The 14,006-nt window shown below is 36.0% G+C and overlaps 3 protein-coding genes across 3 annotated transcripts; 1 reads left to right on the top strand and 2 right to left on the bottom strand.

The window, feature by feature from the left end:
- Positions 1-73: 73 nt before the first annotated feature.
- Positions 74-1,753, bottom strand: MONOS_8590 (uncharacterized protein). Its single transcript, XM_067879014.1, has 4 exons — positions 1,454-1,753; positions 946-1,395; positions 440-864; positions 74-340 (listed from the first exon to the last, which is right to left on the bottom strand). Exons 1-4 carry the CDS (start codon positions 1,689-1,691, stop codon positions 236-238), a joined length of 1,218 nt encoding a protein of 405 aa, XP_067722120.1. The 5' UTR covers positions 1,692-1,753; the 3' UTR covers positions 74-235.
- A 2,536-nt stretch (positions 1,754-4,289) lies between these two features.
- Positions 4,290-5,505, top strand: MONOS_8591 (putative cathepsin B2 cysteine protease). The gene has a single exon (XM_067879015.1). The coding sequence runs from the start codon at positions 4,301-4,303 to the stop codon at positions 5,156-5,158; it is 858 nt and encodes a 285-aa protein (XP_067722121.1). The 5' UTR covers positions 4,290-4,300; the 3' UTR covers positions 5,159-5,505.
- Positions 5,506-5,593: 88 nt separating this feature from the next.
- Positions 5,594-10,772, bottom strand: MONOS_8592 (putative FBOX domain-containing protein; the record flags this gene model as incomplete). The annotated part of the gene is made up of 5 exons (XM_067879016.1): positions 5,594-6,789; positions 7,338-7,889; positions 8,219-8,331; positions 8,514-9,842; positions 9,956-10,772. 5 exons carry the CDS (start codon positions 10,770-10,772, stop codon positions 6,241-6,243), a joined length of 3,360 nt encoding a protein of 1,119 aa, XP_067722122.1. The 3' UTR covers positions 5,594-6,240.
- Positions 10,773-14,006: the final 3,234 nt, after the last annotated feature.

Consider the following 14,006-nt stretch of genomic DNA (forward strand, 5'->3'; position numbering starts at 1 on the left):
ATAAATAGATATTTGAAACGAAGAAAAAGTGCGATTTATCTCAAAGTGATGTTCCAAGTTTATAAGAAATAGATGGAAGTTGGCTTGTTTTTTTTTTTTCGTTCTTTTTGAATTATTCTTTCTTTGAAGAAAAAAAGATAAATCAAAATTCTGCTTCATTTCTAAAAAATAAAAATAGAAAATAAATTTTTTTGAACAAAAGAAAATTTAATTGATAATTAAGAGCTCTTTCAATTCACCACGGAGTAGGAATATCGCCTTTAGCTTTCTTTAATGAAGATTTCTTCATCTGCTTCATAACAATAATCTTTGCCGTTGCTCCAATATCGCCAATCCCAATCTGAACACAAAAAAAATCAGAATTAACAACAAAATAAATTGTGTTATAAAACAAAATTTTGTTAATAATCGAAATATCAAAACAAAGTTTGTTGCACACCCCAAATTGACACGGTATAGGAATTCCAGTGTAGTATATTGGCTGTCTCTTTCCATCTACAAAGAAAATTAGTGTCTTTTTCTTTGTGTCAACTTCCATTCCCATCTGATTGTCTGTAGTCCACGCCGAATTACCACTGGTAGATTTCCCCTGCTGATAGCAAATACCGTCTGTGTAGTATGCGACAGACGAGGTTTCTCCAAAGCACGAATCTTCGGTTTGTCCCCAAGGATATTGGCATATCCCCACCACAGGCGTCCATCCACTACCGACTGCTCCTTTGATCTGAAATTCCACATGCCATATGCCTTTCTTCATTGCTTTGTCCACCAGCGCCATGCATCCCAAAGTCCCTGGCCATGTTGCCAAGTTCTTTTTAATTACAACGTAAGAACAAAGCGCAGGCGCAAATCCACATGCTGGTTCTAAAGTTTAGATTAAATGAAACGAAAAGTCAAAGCAATAAATGTACATATCAAATATTGTGTTAATATAATAACTCATACTTTTCATAGGCTTCATTTTTTTTATTTTCCCTGATTTTTTCGTTTTTGAATCTGAACTTGAATCATCAGAAGATGATGAATCGCTCAAACTCTCATCATCAGAATCCGAGCTTGAACTTGAATCTTTTTCATCATCTGAATCTGAATCTGAATCTGAATCGGAGTCAGAGTCGGAGTCGGAGTCAGAGTCAGAATCAGAATCAGAATCAGAGCTTTCTGAATTTGATTTTTCAGAATCAGAATCCTTCTTTTCCTTTTTCATTTTTGATTTGTCTGTGTGGCTTTTATCAGTAGAATCATCGTGCTTATTTTCTCCCTCTTTCTCCAACTTTTCGGACTTTTCTTGAAGAAATTTATAAAACTTATTTAAGTCTGTTTTTGGTTTTTTCTGCGCGACCTGTTGCTTCAAACATTCTGGCAATTCTGTTTCCGTTTTAATAGGCTTTTTCCCTATCCAGTTATATATTTTTAACAAATATCAAAAAAAGATAACTTCATAAAAACAAACTGATATCCTCCATAAGCGTTGAGAAAAGAGGTGTTGCAGTTGTTGGAGTTATTTCAAATTTTTTCGATAGCGTATTTATCATTTTATCTTTACATTTGTTTGTAAGTAAAAGACTTAAAGTTCTTCCTGTTTGAGATAAAATTGATATCATTTTTGCTTTAATTCCGGGTGAATGTGGGAGATCTTCTAATCCTAGATTCGATAATAATTGATCAGTTGATAATGTTTGATGTGACATGTTGCGTTCTTCCTGAAATTTTATTTTATAACTTCAAAATTATAACTTCTAATTTTGTGAAGATCTTAACAGTAATTAAAAATTTGACATTATCATTTGTGTCTTTTTTTTTTTGGAGAGCAATCATCTCATCTATATAATGAATGAGCCCATCTGATCTGATAAATGGCAAATCTTCGTCAACTACTTCGGATAATGATAAAATCAATCGTTTCACTTATTTGATATTTCTTTTAAGAAAAGATTGAAATGGGTGGGGCAAAATCGTTGCCAATCGTGGAAGTGATTTCGATACCTGTTGCAAAACACAACAAAGCACATGAACCACGGTGGAATATGCTTTGGGAAGCATTGCTCCCTTCAGTGATGCCTCCCTCTCTCTTCTCGTCTCCACTTTCACTCCCAAATAGACTCTCACATTCTGTACCCCAAATACAAAAATCACTAGAGATAACACAACTGCAACTTCCATTGCCTCCAATGGTATTCCTCAACTACAACCATCATCGTCATTTCCTTCTTCTTCTTCTTCTCCTCCTTTTAATTCTTCTTTTCCTTCTTCTCCTTCTTCTTCCTCCTCCTTCTCTACTGCTTCTTCTTCTTCTTCTTCTTCTTCTTCTTCTTCTTCTTCTTCTTCTTCTTCTTCTTCTTCTTCTTCTTCTTCTTCTTCTTCTTCTTCTTCTTCTTCTTCTTCTTCTTCTTCTTCTTCTTCTTCTTCTTCTTCTTCTTCTTCTTCTTCTTCTTCTTCTTCTTCTTCTTCTTCTTCTTCTTCTTCTTCTTCTTCTTCTTCTTCTTCTTCTTCTTCTTCTTCTTCTTCTTCTTCTTCTTCTTCTTCTCAGCCTCGAACTTCTTCACCTTCTCCTCTACCTTTTCTTCCACATCTTCCTCTTTTTCTTCTCCGTCTCTTTCTTCACTTTCTTCTTTTCCTTTTTTATCACCTTCTTCTTCTTCTGCTGAAAACGAAATACTGATTCATCAATCATCATCATCATCACTCCTTCGAAACGTCTCGAATAAAGCTTGTTCTTCAGATGTGCCAGCTTCAATCAACTTTCTTCCTCACTCAACATGCAATTTATTCAAGATCTCTTTCAACGTCTGCTCTTTTGCCGTCTCCTTCTCTTCTCTCTCCATTCACACTCCTCTTCCACCAGCCACCTCTGCCTCGTCCTCTCCAAAAGGGATCTTCAGTTTCAGTCACTTCCACAGCATCATCCCAATTGAGAATGAAGCTGATTCTTTTGTTGCTTCCTTGTTCTTGTTCATCTATCATTCTGGTGCCTTCATCATCAAACACTCCTTCCTGTTTTCATCTTCATCATCATAGGCCAATGAAGGAAGAGGCGATTTTGTGAACTTTTCTCTCTTCACAGAAATATTGAAAGAAGATTCAATCAGCTGTGGAAGTCAAAGAGAAGAAAGAAGCATCTGAATCATCTGCTTAGCAGTCAGAATAAATGGCAATGATAGTAACCATATGCCAAGAGAATTTATGAGATTTGTGGAATCAGATTCCTCAAAAGAGGGGGAAAAGTTGTCTTCCTCATCCTCAAAGGCATGAAGAGCCTCATTCCAAAACACGGAACATGGCCTGGATGACTGTATGCTCTTCATTTGTTCGTTCTTACAATCATCACGGCGCTGATGAAAAGGAGAATATGCTGTCTTATCATTGAAAATAGACAAACAAGATTCAATTTATTTATGAATGGCATGCATTCAAACAGAAGAACAGTGAAAGAGCGTTAGAAGTGAAAGTATCAGATGATAGAGATTCCAAAACAAAGGAAAGAATTAATAGAAAGACAGAAAGAAAGAAAGAAAGAAAAGAGAGGAAGGAAGGGATGTGGGTGAAATAGGATGTGGAAATGATGGAAAGGAGAGGAACGATTTTTTTGGAAAAGGTGATTTGAAGTGCATGAAACAAACACACTTCACCAAAAGGGATGAACAGAATGAGAGAGGAGTGAACATTTTGGACGGAATTATATTTCTTGTGGAAGGAAAAGCGAGGAAAGATTTATTGGAATGGGAAGGAATTCTTGTGAGAAAAGGCAGATGAAGAAATATTTTTTGGGTGGATGGCTGAACGTTTGATATTGGCTCGCACGCTCCCATTACAACAGGCGTTGCAGTTAATCGTTTGTTCTGAAGAATTTAGGAACTCTGTACTTTTCTTTTTTCTTTTCTTTATATTTTTTAAATTAGAGCTGCTGTGATAAAAATTTTTTTGAAAAGGCGAGTGGATTAATTCAAGAACATCAAAGTTTGACAAGAAACTATCATTTTTATCTTTTCGGCAAATGAATTATAGCTCGACCGATAAATTGCACGCAAAAATGGGTGTTGCAAAGGCTTATTCGAGATATTGTTAATTCACCAAAGCGTGTTTTTTCCCAAAAAATTCTGATTTGTCACCAAGATTTTTTTCTATTCTTGAAAAAGAAAAAACTTCAGAATTGATGATATCAAATTCAAGGTTGGTGAAAAATTATTGTGAAACGGTTTTATATAAGTAATTGAAACATATATGCTATTTCCATTTGCATTAAACTTAATTCAAAAACGGATGGAAATACAACCATTAATTTTTTATTGTTTTGAAATCAATGTTTTTTGCAATTTGTTTGATTTCATGGACTTTTAGCGAAACTATGGTGGAGCTTATTAATAGTGACCCTTCTTCTACTTGGATTGCATACGACTATCCTCCTGAAATTATGACGGCTGAAAAACTTAAAAGAAGAGTTGGAGTTCATTTGCCTCATAGAGAAACGAGAATATGGTCCGCAATTCCCGAAGTACCAGAAGAATTTGATTCACGATCGTATTGGCAAGGAAAAATTCTTGGAGTTAGAGATCAAGGAGATTGTGGATCATGCTGGGCATTTGCAATTTCTGAATGTGTTGGCGATAGAATCAATATTATTGGTCGTGGACGAGGGCATATGTCGCCTCAAGATCTAGTATCTTGTGATAAAGATGACATGGGATGCGATGGTTCAACACTCGATCCTGCATGGCAATGGATTTTTACTGATGGTATAACAAACGAAGATTGTATGCCTTATGTATCCGGAACTGGAAGAGTCCCTCAATGCCCAAAGCGGTGTATCAATGGATCAACAATCATCCGAACTCGAGCAAATTCTTGGCGTTATTTACACGATGATGAAATGCAAAAGGAGATCTATGAACATGGTCCAATCCAGGTCGCATTTACTGTGTATGATGACTTTCGAACATATAAAAGTGGTGTATATAAGCATAAATATGGAAGCGCATGTGGAGGTCATGCTGTCCTTTGCTTAGGATGGGGAGTGGAAAATGGAACCCCTTATTGGCTTTGCCAAAACTCTTGGGGTTCTTCGTGGGGCGATGAAGGGCTTTTCAAGATACTAAGAGGTGATAATCATTGCGGAATAGAAAGTTATGCCTTTTGCGGAGTTTTTGGCAACCCTAAATAATTATCAGAAATTGTCAGATATTTTCGTTATTATCTTTATTTAAAAGGAATCAACTTTGTTATATTGAACAGTTAATTGTATTATTTTTTCATTTTCTCGAATATTGTCCTGTTATATGTCTTTATTTGTGAATGCACATTTACTTTGATTTTGTTATAAATTGTTGTGCTTAACGGCTTCTCTCTATTTCGAAAATTTTCGGGAAAAAAAAAGAGAGAGAGCGAGGAATTGATGTGCCAGGGTTGTTAGAGGTCGAAGAACATTTACATGTATAAATTTCATTGGTTTTTTTGATTTTGACTTTCTTTCTTTCTTTTTTTGAATAAAAATCCAAAAAAAAAAAAAAATATTATTTTCTCTTTTCGATACAATGAATAGCAAAGAGATAATTTGTGAATCGCATAACCAGATGCTTAAAACAAGAGAGGATCAATATTTGTCGAAGTATGCTCAATGCTTCAATGCCTTTTTTGAAGGAATGGAATTTAAAAAAAAAAAGAAAAAGAAAAAGAAAAAGAAAAAACAGGAAGCATCCGAAGCAATTCATAAATGGATAATGAAGATTGGGTTGTTGCACCAACTCTTATTGACAAAGAATAAATATGAAAATTGAGTGTGATTGATTATTATGTGTGGTCATTGGAAAAACAGAAACAAAATGAAAAACCAGAAACTTATTAAAGCTTTTATGCAACGCTTATTTATCTTTTTTTTATAAGAAAAAGAAAGTTAAATAAGCATTCATAAATGAGGATTGGAAAATGGTTTCTTATTTAAATATCAAAAAGGATGCATATCTATCTAAAATACTGCGAACAATATGTTTCTCAAGATCAAGAACCAGATAAATGACAAAAAGCTTAATTGTAATTAAATAAAAAATGAACTGATCATTTTTAAAAATCGCAGAAAAGAAAATGAAAATGTTTAAAAAAAAGAAAAAGAAAAAGAATGAAAGAAGGTTTCCAAATAAAAAGCAGAACTAACATCTTGAGCCGAACAATGCATTTGCTCTATTTTTATTTTTATTTTATATTATTCTCTATTTTTCTTTTCTATTTTTTTTCCCTATTTTTTTTTTTTTACTTAGCTATTCCCGACACAAGTCTCTGGGTCTTCCTGTTTCTCAGCAGCGTCACAAGCATCACAAACAAATTGCAGCCCAAAACGAAGCCCATGTAGAAGATCACATTCACCGCCAGCATCGTGTCCTTCGTGTTCTGCCTCGACCACAGGCGGTAGATGAGGAAGAGACACACAAAGAACATCGGAATCAGGATTGACTCAATGCTTGTGCTCACAACTTTGATAACCTGCCTGGAAAAGAGAGACTTGTGAGGCACAGCTGGCTGGCTTGATAAAGAGGAAGAGGAAGAAGGAGAGGAAGAAATAGAAGCAGAAGAAGAAGAAGAAGCACTGGAAGAAGAAGAAGAAGAAGAAGAAGATGTTGAAGAAGTAGAAGAAATACCCAGTTCTCTAAAGCATGCACGTTGAATTGTGTCGACGATGAAGTTCATGTCCATAAAGAGAAAGACCATCAGACCAAACTTCACAAACGCCATTTGCACAACGCTGATGTACTCGTGGTTGCTGTACCCGAAGATGCCCTTCCAGATCAAAGTCGCGTCGACCTGTGTGGAAAGGGGAAGGAGAAGGGGAAGGAGAAGGGGAAGGAGAAGGGGAAGAGGAGGGAAAGAGAGAAAGAGAAAGAAAGAGAGAAAATAATAAATGTGTTATGTTCGAGGAAATGGAGAAAGAGAGAATAAATAAATAAAACAAAAATAATATTACAATTATAATAAATCCAAGCAAAATAAAGCCAAAAAAATAAAGAAAAGAAAAGAAAAGAAAAGAAAAGAAAAGAAAAGAAAAGAAAAGAAAAGAAAAGAAAAGAAAAGAAAAGAAAAGAAAAGAAAAGAAAAAGAAAAAGAAAAGAAAAGAAAAGAAAAGAAAAGAAAAAGAAAAGAAAAGAAAAGAAAAGAAAAGAAAAAGAAAAAGAAAAGAAAAGAAAAGAAAAGAAAAGAAAAGAAAAGAAAAGAAAAGAAAAGAAAAGAAAAGAAAAAAAAAGAAAAGAAAAAGAAAAGAAAAGAAAAGAAAAGAAAAGAAAAGAAAAGAAAAGAAAAGAAAAGAAAAGAAAAGAAAAGAAAGAAATGAAAACCAAATAAAAAAATCATCACACATTCAAAGTGACATCTTCACCCAAATGTCCCAGCCACGCCAATGGAGAGAACACAATCACAGTCGCTGCAAAATAAAACACCAAATACTCCAACAGACAGCTTCTCACAGAAGAATTAGAAGAAGAATTAGAAGAAGAATTAGAAGAAGAAGAAGCAGATGAAGAAGAAAAAGTGCTCAGCCCTAGTTCGAGTGAGCTTTCCTGCTTTGCTCTGCGGCGCTGTGCGCGAGCAGCCGATGAAGAAGAATGCTGCAGAAGCATCTCGACCGAGTAAGCGATGATTGGGTAGACACAGAACTTGTTGATGACGAAGTGGAAGAGGTACACGAGGGTGTGCAGGAAATGCGCATCCAACATGGCGAAGGAGATGAACAGCGTCGGCAGCTGCAGAGGAGAAGGAGGAGAATAACAAGCAGAGAAGGACTCGAGCAATGAGCCGGTTTCAATAAATGCCTGGCTGAAGGAAAGGGTGCTGGCGGAGGCAGAGTACTGGGAGATGGGAGAGAGGCAGATGATGGCGATGTAGATGGCACTGGAACAGATGATGAGGATCTGAATTATGAAGAATATGTGGAGGAAGAGGAAGAAGAGGAGGAGGAAGAGGAGGAGGAAGAGGAGGAGGAAGAGGAGGAGGAAGAGGAGGAAGAAAGAGGAAGAAGGGGAAGAAGATAATAATGAAATGATTATAATAATAATAAAGAAAATGATAAAGGAGAAAATAAATGAGTTAAATATTTGTTTTCATAGAACAAAGAGTGAAAATAAAACGGGGGGCGGGGGGGGGGGGGAGGTGAGGGAATATAAAACATTAAAATAAAAATATAATAAAAACAAAAGCAAAAGCAAAAGCAAAAAATTCAAAACAAGATTCAGATGCATACAACAGACGGATGGAATCCAAAGGGATAACTGATGGTGATGTAGTGTGGATCAGTTTTGGCCCATCCCACATGCGCCTCGTGGTTAGACAGAATGAAGGGATCACAGAATATCTCTGAAGGAGATTGAAAGAAAAAAAAAGAAAAAAGGGAATAAAAATTAATTAAGATTATTTTGAAAAAAAAAATTATGAAAAATTGAATTAAAAAAATAAATAAATAAATGTGCAAATAAATAAATAAAACATATCAAACACATAAAACACATAAAAAATAAAAATAAAAAACTCTTGCACACTCAGCAACCACAGCATGACCAGTGAATAAAAATGCACCACCATCATCGCCTTAAACCCAGACAGCCCGCTTCCACTCGGAATATTCTGCGTCTTCCTCTTCTTCCTCAGTAGCACACGCATCGCTGCAGGCACCAGAATCTCAAACACCAAATACACCCACGTCAACACACTGTACAGCGCATGCGTCGCATTCGTCGTGCTGCCTTCGCCCACCCACTTGCTTTTGGTCAGCTTTGGAAACACCAAAAGAGCCAGGACATGCGCTAGAATCACTCCCAGACACAGGAAGATCTCCTTCCGCTTCCTCTCGTGCTTGCCCTGGCGCAGAGCGGGCATTCCAATAGAAGTTAAAGAAGAAGAAAGAGAAGAGGAAGAGGAAGAAGAGGATGATAATGAAGAATCTTTTCCTTCATCCGTTGCAGATGAAGGGAACAGCGAATTGTCTTCGAACGAAGAATTCAGCAGACTATCATAACCTCCCTTGTTCTTCTTCTTCAGCCGGCTTTGGATCAAGTAAAGTGTGCACATCAGAACAAACGTCTGTGCAATCACCAGGAATATGAAGATCTTCAGCTTGATAATCATCTTCGGCTTCTTGACAAACAAGAAAGAGAACATATACCCCGTCAAAAAGAACCGCAGCAGCATAAACAGAACTAGCATCGACGAAGACTTCAATCGAGATGCCTTTCCAGACGAATGTTTAGAGCCGCTCTGTGAATCTTCTGAGTCCTCACCTTCTTTCTTGCCCTTCAGCAGCCTCCGGATAACTGCCACATCGCCTGCGCTGTACCGCAAGTTCAGTGCCACATACGCCACCAGATACACACACGACCACACATAATCGCCCACCCTTTTTCCAGCCGTGACGTCCAAATACATCGCCCTCTGCGTCGTGTTGAATGCGCTCTCAAACTCGTTCCACTTCTCCAGCCGCCGGAGCGCCACCTCCTCTCCGCTCGCCGCCCGCTTCTTGACTTCGCTCAGCGGCATGCCCCAGTCTTCGAACGGCTTCAGGTCCCAGTTAAGAACAGTGTGGAAGCTCGAGGGAACTTTGTGTGAAGTCGTCCGGTTCAGCAGGAAGCTCAGCTGGCGCAAAGCTTGCTTCTTCACTTTGATCTCGTCTCGCACATCCTCAAACGAGTTGCGTGGGATTCCCACGGAGTTCCCTGGAATGTCAGTGTTGTTCAGATACTTTATGATTGTCGCACAGATGTCGACAACATCCATGTGCCTGAAATCCTTGGTGAAACGAGGGTTGTAAAAGAAAAGCCAGCCTTCGTTATCCTTTGTGCAACCTCCGTGCAGGCACAATTCTCCATCTTCGGCTATAAGTCATTTAGAAAAATTTGCAAAAACATGAAATTTAAAAATTTTAAAGTTGTGAATTTATAATCAAATAAATATATAAAAGTGAAAAGCAAAAAAGAAGGAAGCAAACTAAAATCATCGTATCCGTGATCCGTGTTGATGATTAGAAGATAATCTGGATGTTTATCAACAAAATCTTTAACAACTCTCATATTTTCAGCAAATTTATCAGCCAATATTTTTAGTGCAGCAGTATTGTTAACTGCAACTGCTCCGTGCATCACATTATCAGATGAAGATGTGTAAGTCATAAAGGAATGACCTTTATTTGACAATTGCTCAAAATGATCGGTTAATTTGGCTTTATTCTCATCTGAGTCAAAAAAGTATGGGAAGATAACTAAATGTTGTTGAACAAATTGTTCTCCATAATCAACAATATTAAAAAACTCTCTTTTTCTGTAATCATCTCCAAATACAGTAGAATAAACCCATGTTTCACCTTCCAGCCAAATTTTTTTTTCTTTCCAAGCTCTATTAATTGCAGGAAAAATTGAATCGCCTTTCATAAGCATAATATTCGGCTTATCATTATCTCTTCCTGTAAACCATGTTTTTAAAAGTTCAAAGGTATATCGTATTTGATTTGTATGGGTCATATAGCGCTTTGTATTATCGTCAAAAATATCACGTAATTTTTGCGTAACTTTCCACGAAACTCCATCAACAGCAAACCAAATGAATTTATCAAATTGCTCCCTTGTTGAAGGTTCGAATTCCGGACATCCTTTCGCACAATATTCATATACGCCTGCTTCTTTTGTGTTCAATGTGAAATAATGTGTCATAACGAGTCCTACACAACAAAGCATAACTGTAAGTATCAAATACCCGAAATTTTCATGAAGCTTTTTCCTAATCAGTGAAATAGAACCCGGCTTAGACATTTATGAACGGTAAAAATAGATTCTATCTTTAATAGAGATCCATAAACCCACTGTTTTACTTATTTATTTTATAAAAATTCAAAAGAAGAACATATCTAGAATGAAATGCTTCAAAACACGAAAATGGAAGAAAGCAGTATGTTTTTGTTAAATGAAAACGATGACAAGTCAATGCTCAGAAAGGAAAAGAAAATTTTTTAAAAACGATAATGAAAATTTGTAACATTCAATATGATTTTTTTTTAAATTTTATTTATTTTATAATAATGATTAATTTTGAATCCATCAAATAGAGCAAAATTTTGAAGTAGAAGAATCTTTAAACTGTTTTTGATTAAATGATTTCCATTTAAACCTTTTCAAATTCAATCTTCACATGAATAATCTGAAAGTATTACACTCATCACTCTCACGTTCATTTCAAAAAAAGAGAAAATCAATTAAAAATTGAAAGAAAAAATCAAAATACACTGAATAAATAAAACATCTTTTAAATAATCACATTGTTGCTTTCTTTTACATCTTTGATTGCAACTTACTTACTTGTAGCTAAGGAATCAATGTATTCTTCTCCATTAGCAGTATCATTCAATTCCCGTTTTAGAGAAGCTGAAGAAAAATAACACATTTAAAACAGCACCCTGAACTGTGAAGTAACTATAAATAAGACATGATCACAGCACATTTTACAACCTCCTTTTTATCAGCCAGAATAAAATCGGTGGCATCAATGTAGTTGATGATAATTATTGCAGAAAAACAAACGTTACATAACGGACAATATAAAACTCTACTAACTCCCTGTACCTATGAGAAAGTTATTTACTCGTTAGTTCGTTTTCCTCGACTGTGTCTTCGCTTCCCACTCATGCACACATCCTCTATGTATCAAATACAAAAATTACAGCAACTGTGATTTTTTTCTGATTTCATTTAAGTTTCAATCAATTTTCTCAAATTGAGCATTTGAGTTCAATTTCTTTTTCTCTTCATTTCCGATAGCAATCCATATGAATGAAAATTTTGTCACCTTTCATTTTCTTTTCACGTGAATTGTGAAATATCATTTTCTGATTCAAAAAACACAACGCCAACTCTGAAACATTTATTTCTTCGAATTGTCTTCATCAAATGGAAATTGATTTCGTGATAAACAATTTTTATTGTTTTTATATCTTCAAAAAGAATTTCCTTTATCATACCAATGATCAATTCATCAATTCTCTTTTATTATGAAATACCCATTATTTCTTGTCAGTTAACTGTTTTTTTATAATGTTTCACAAGATTTACATTTTACATTCGCTTTCGCCTTTGAATTCAGTTCATCATTCTCGTGCTTCGTTACAAGTTGAATGCTATTCGAGTTTTGCAATCTGAAGAAGGCCATCTCTGCAATCATTCATTCCAGATGATCTTTCTTTCCCTTCTCTTTCCTTTTTGGCTGATCATCCTTCGATCTCCAAATAGAATAATTAGAATCGACCACCATTTTTAATTGAGAGTATGTTACTCTGCTTTTCTCGACTGAATGTTGAATTCTTACATTGATAAATATTTTCGACTGAAATCCTGCAATTGAATAATCATTAATTTGCATTTCTGAATATGAACAAAAGACAAGGTTTGACGTTGAATTTATTGAAAGTTTAATGAAATGGAAAAAACATTATTTTTGTTGTTTATCACAAAAGACGTTGAGGAAGAAGAAAAAATGAATCGAAATGGATTCATCAAAAAGGCATTTCATCACAAGAATTATGAATGAAAAATGAAAATAAGTCGCAATTGTTGATTCATCTGCTGAGAAGAAGAAATATGAACAAGACAATTTTCGGTTCAATTTGGTTGAGATTCATATTTAACAGCTTAAATGAATTAGAATGTTGATGCCCTGATCCAATTCCCAAGTGGGAGGAATGAAGCAAAGATGAAGCAGAAGAAGGTTAAATTATTAGACGAAAAAGGAATCCTCAAAAATTTTTATGATCTTCAAGAAGAAGATTTTGAGAAGGATTAATACGCTTTTGAAGATTGGTCAAAACATCGCTTTTAATGAGCGAAATTCAAACAATTCTAAGAATGGTAATCACAAAATTCATTACCGATAGAATAATGCAAATCGATCCAGATAGATTTCAACACTTCATTAACTGACTTTGCGAGGTCGTACCGTAACTTCTTGAAACTAACAGAAAATGGCATTGAGTTGTTGATACCCAATAATAAAACGAACGAAATAAATATCTAACGAAGATATTGACAAAGAAGAAGATGATGATGAAGTATTGACAGATGAAGCGGAGGAGGTGGGCCTTTTGACTGAAAGACGGAATTAAAAAAGCTTCTGGTGAAAGAAAGAGAGAAAGAAAGAGAGAGGGAAGAAGGAAAGGAGGAAGAAACAGAAGCAGAAGAAATGGCAGAGGGAGAAGTACAACTAAAACCAACAGCAGCAGAAGGAGGAGGAGAAAGATAAGATGATGATGAATAAGCGAAAGGAACAGGAACAAGAACAGGAGCATTCACAGGAGCAGCAGACATCTGTACCGGCAGTAAGGAAAAGAAGAAAAGGAAGAAGAGGAGGAGGAGAAACAGGAAGAAGAAGAAGAAGAAGATAATGAAGAAGAAGAAGAAGAAGAAGAAGAAGAAGATGATGATGATGATGATAAGGAGGAGGAGGAGGAGGAGGTAGTTCTATCGATGGTGATTGTACTGAGGATGAGGGAGGAAAAGAGAGGGAGAGTCATTAAAGAGGTAGAAGAGGATGGGGGCGATAATATTTTTTAAAAATTGTGGGTAATGGTGATACGATGGAGAGCGCAGAGATTATAAGAGTACCTTAGGTTCAGGTGAAGGGGACTGAGGAGAGAGAGATGAATCGGGAAACGATGATTAAATAGAGGATGAGGAAAAAGAAGAAAAAGAAAATAATGTTATTGATTGCGATGGTTGTGATTGAGAGATACCACTGGAGGCTGTTGTGGTGCTAGTTGTGCTATTTCTTGCAATTATTGCATCAGTCAAGCTGAAGGAAGGTATCTTGTTGTAAGTTAAAGTTGAGCTGAGGAGGGTAAGGGAGCCTTTTGGTTTTGAAGAAGAGGAGTGAGGGGAGAAAGTTGGATTGGGGAATGAAGATAATGAGGGAGGGGAAGGAGAGAATGAAGAGGGAGAGGGAGAGGGAGAGGAGGAAGAGTGGGGAGAAGCAGTTACAGAAGAAGAAGATATGATAGAACC

This window comes from Monocercomonoides exilis (genome assembly GCF_001643675.1).
Source record: "Monocercomonoides exilis strain PA203 chromosome Unknown scaffold43-869231, whole genome shotgun sequence".
Classification (NCBI taxonomy): domain Eukaryota; phylum Preaxostyla; order Oxymonadida; family Polymastigidae; genus Monocercomonoides; species Monocercomonoides exilis.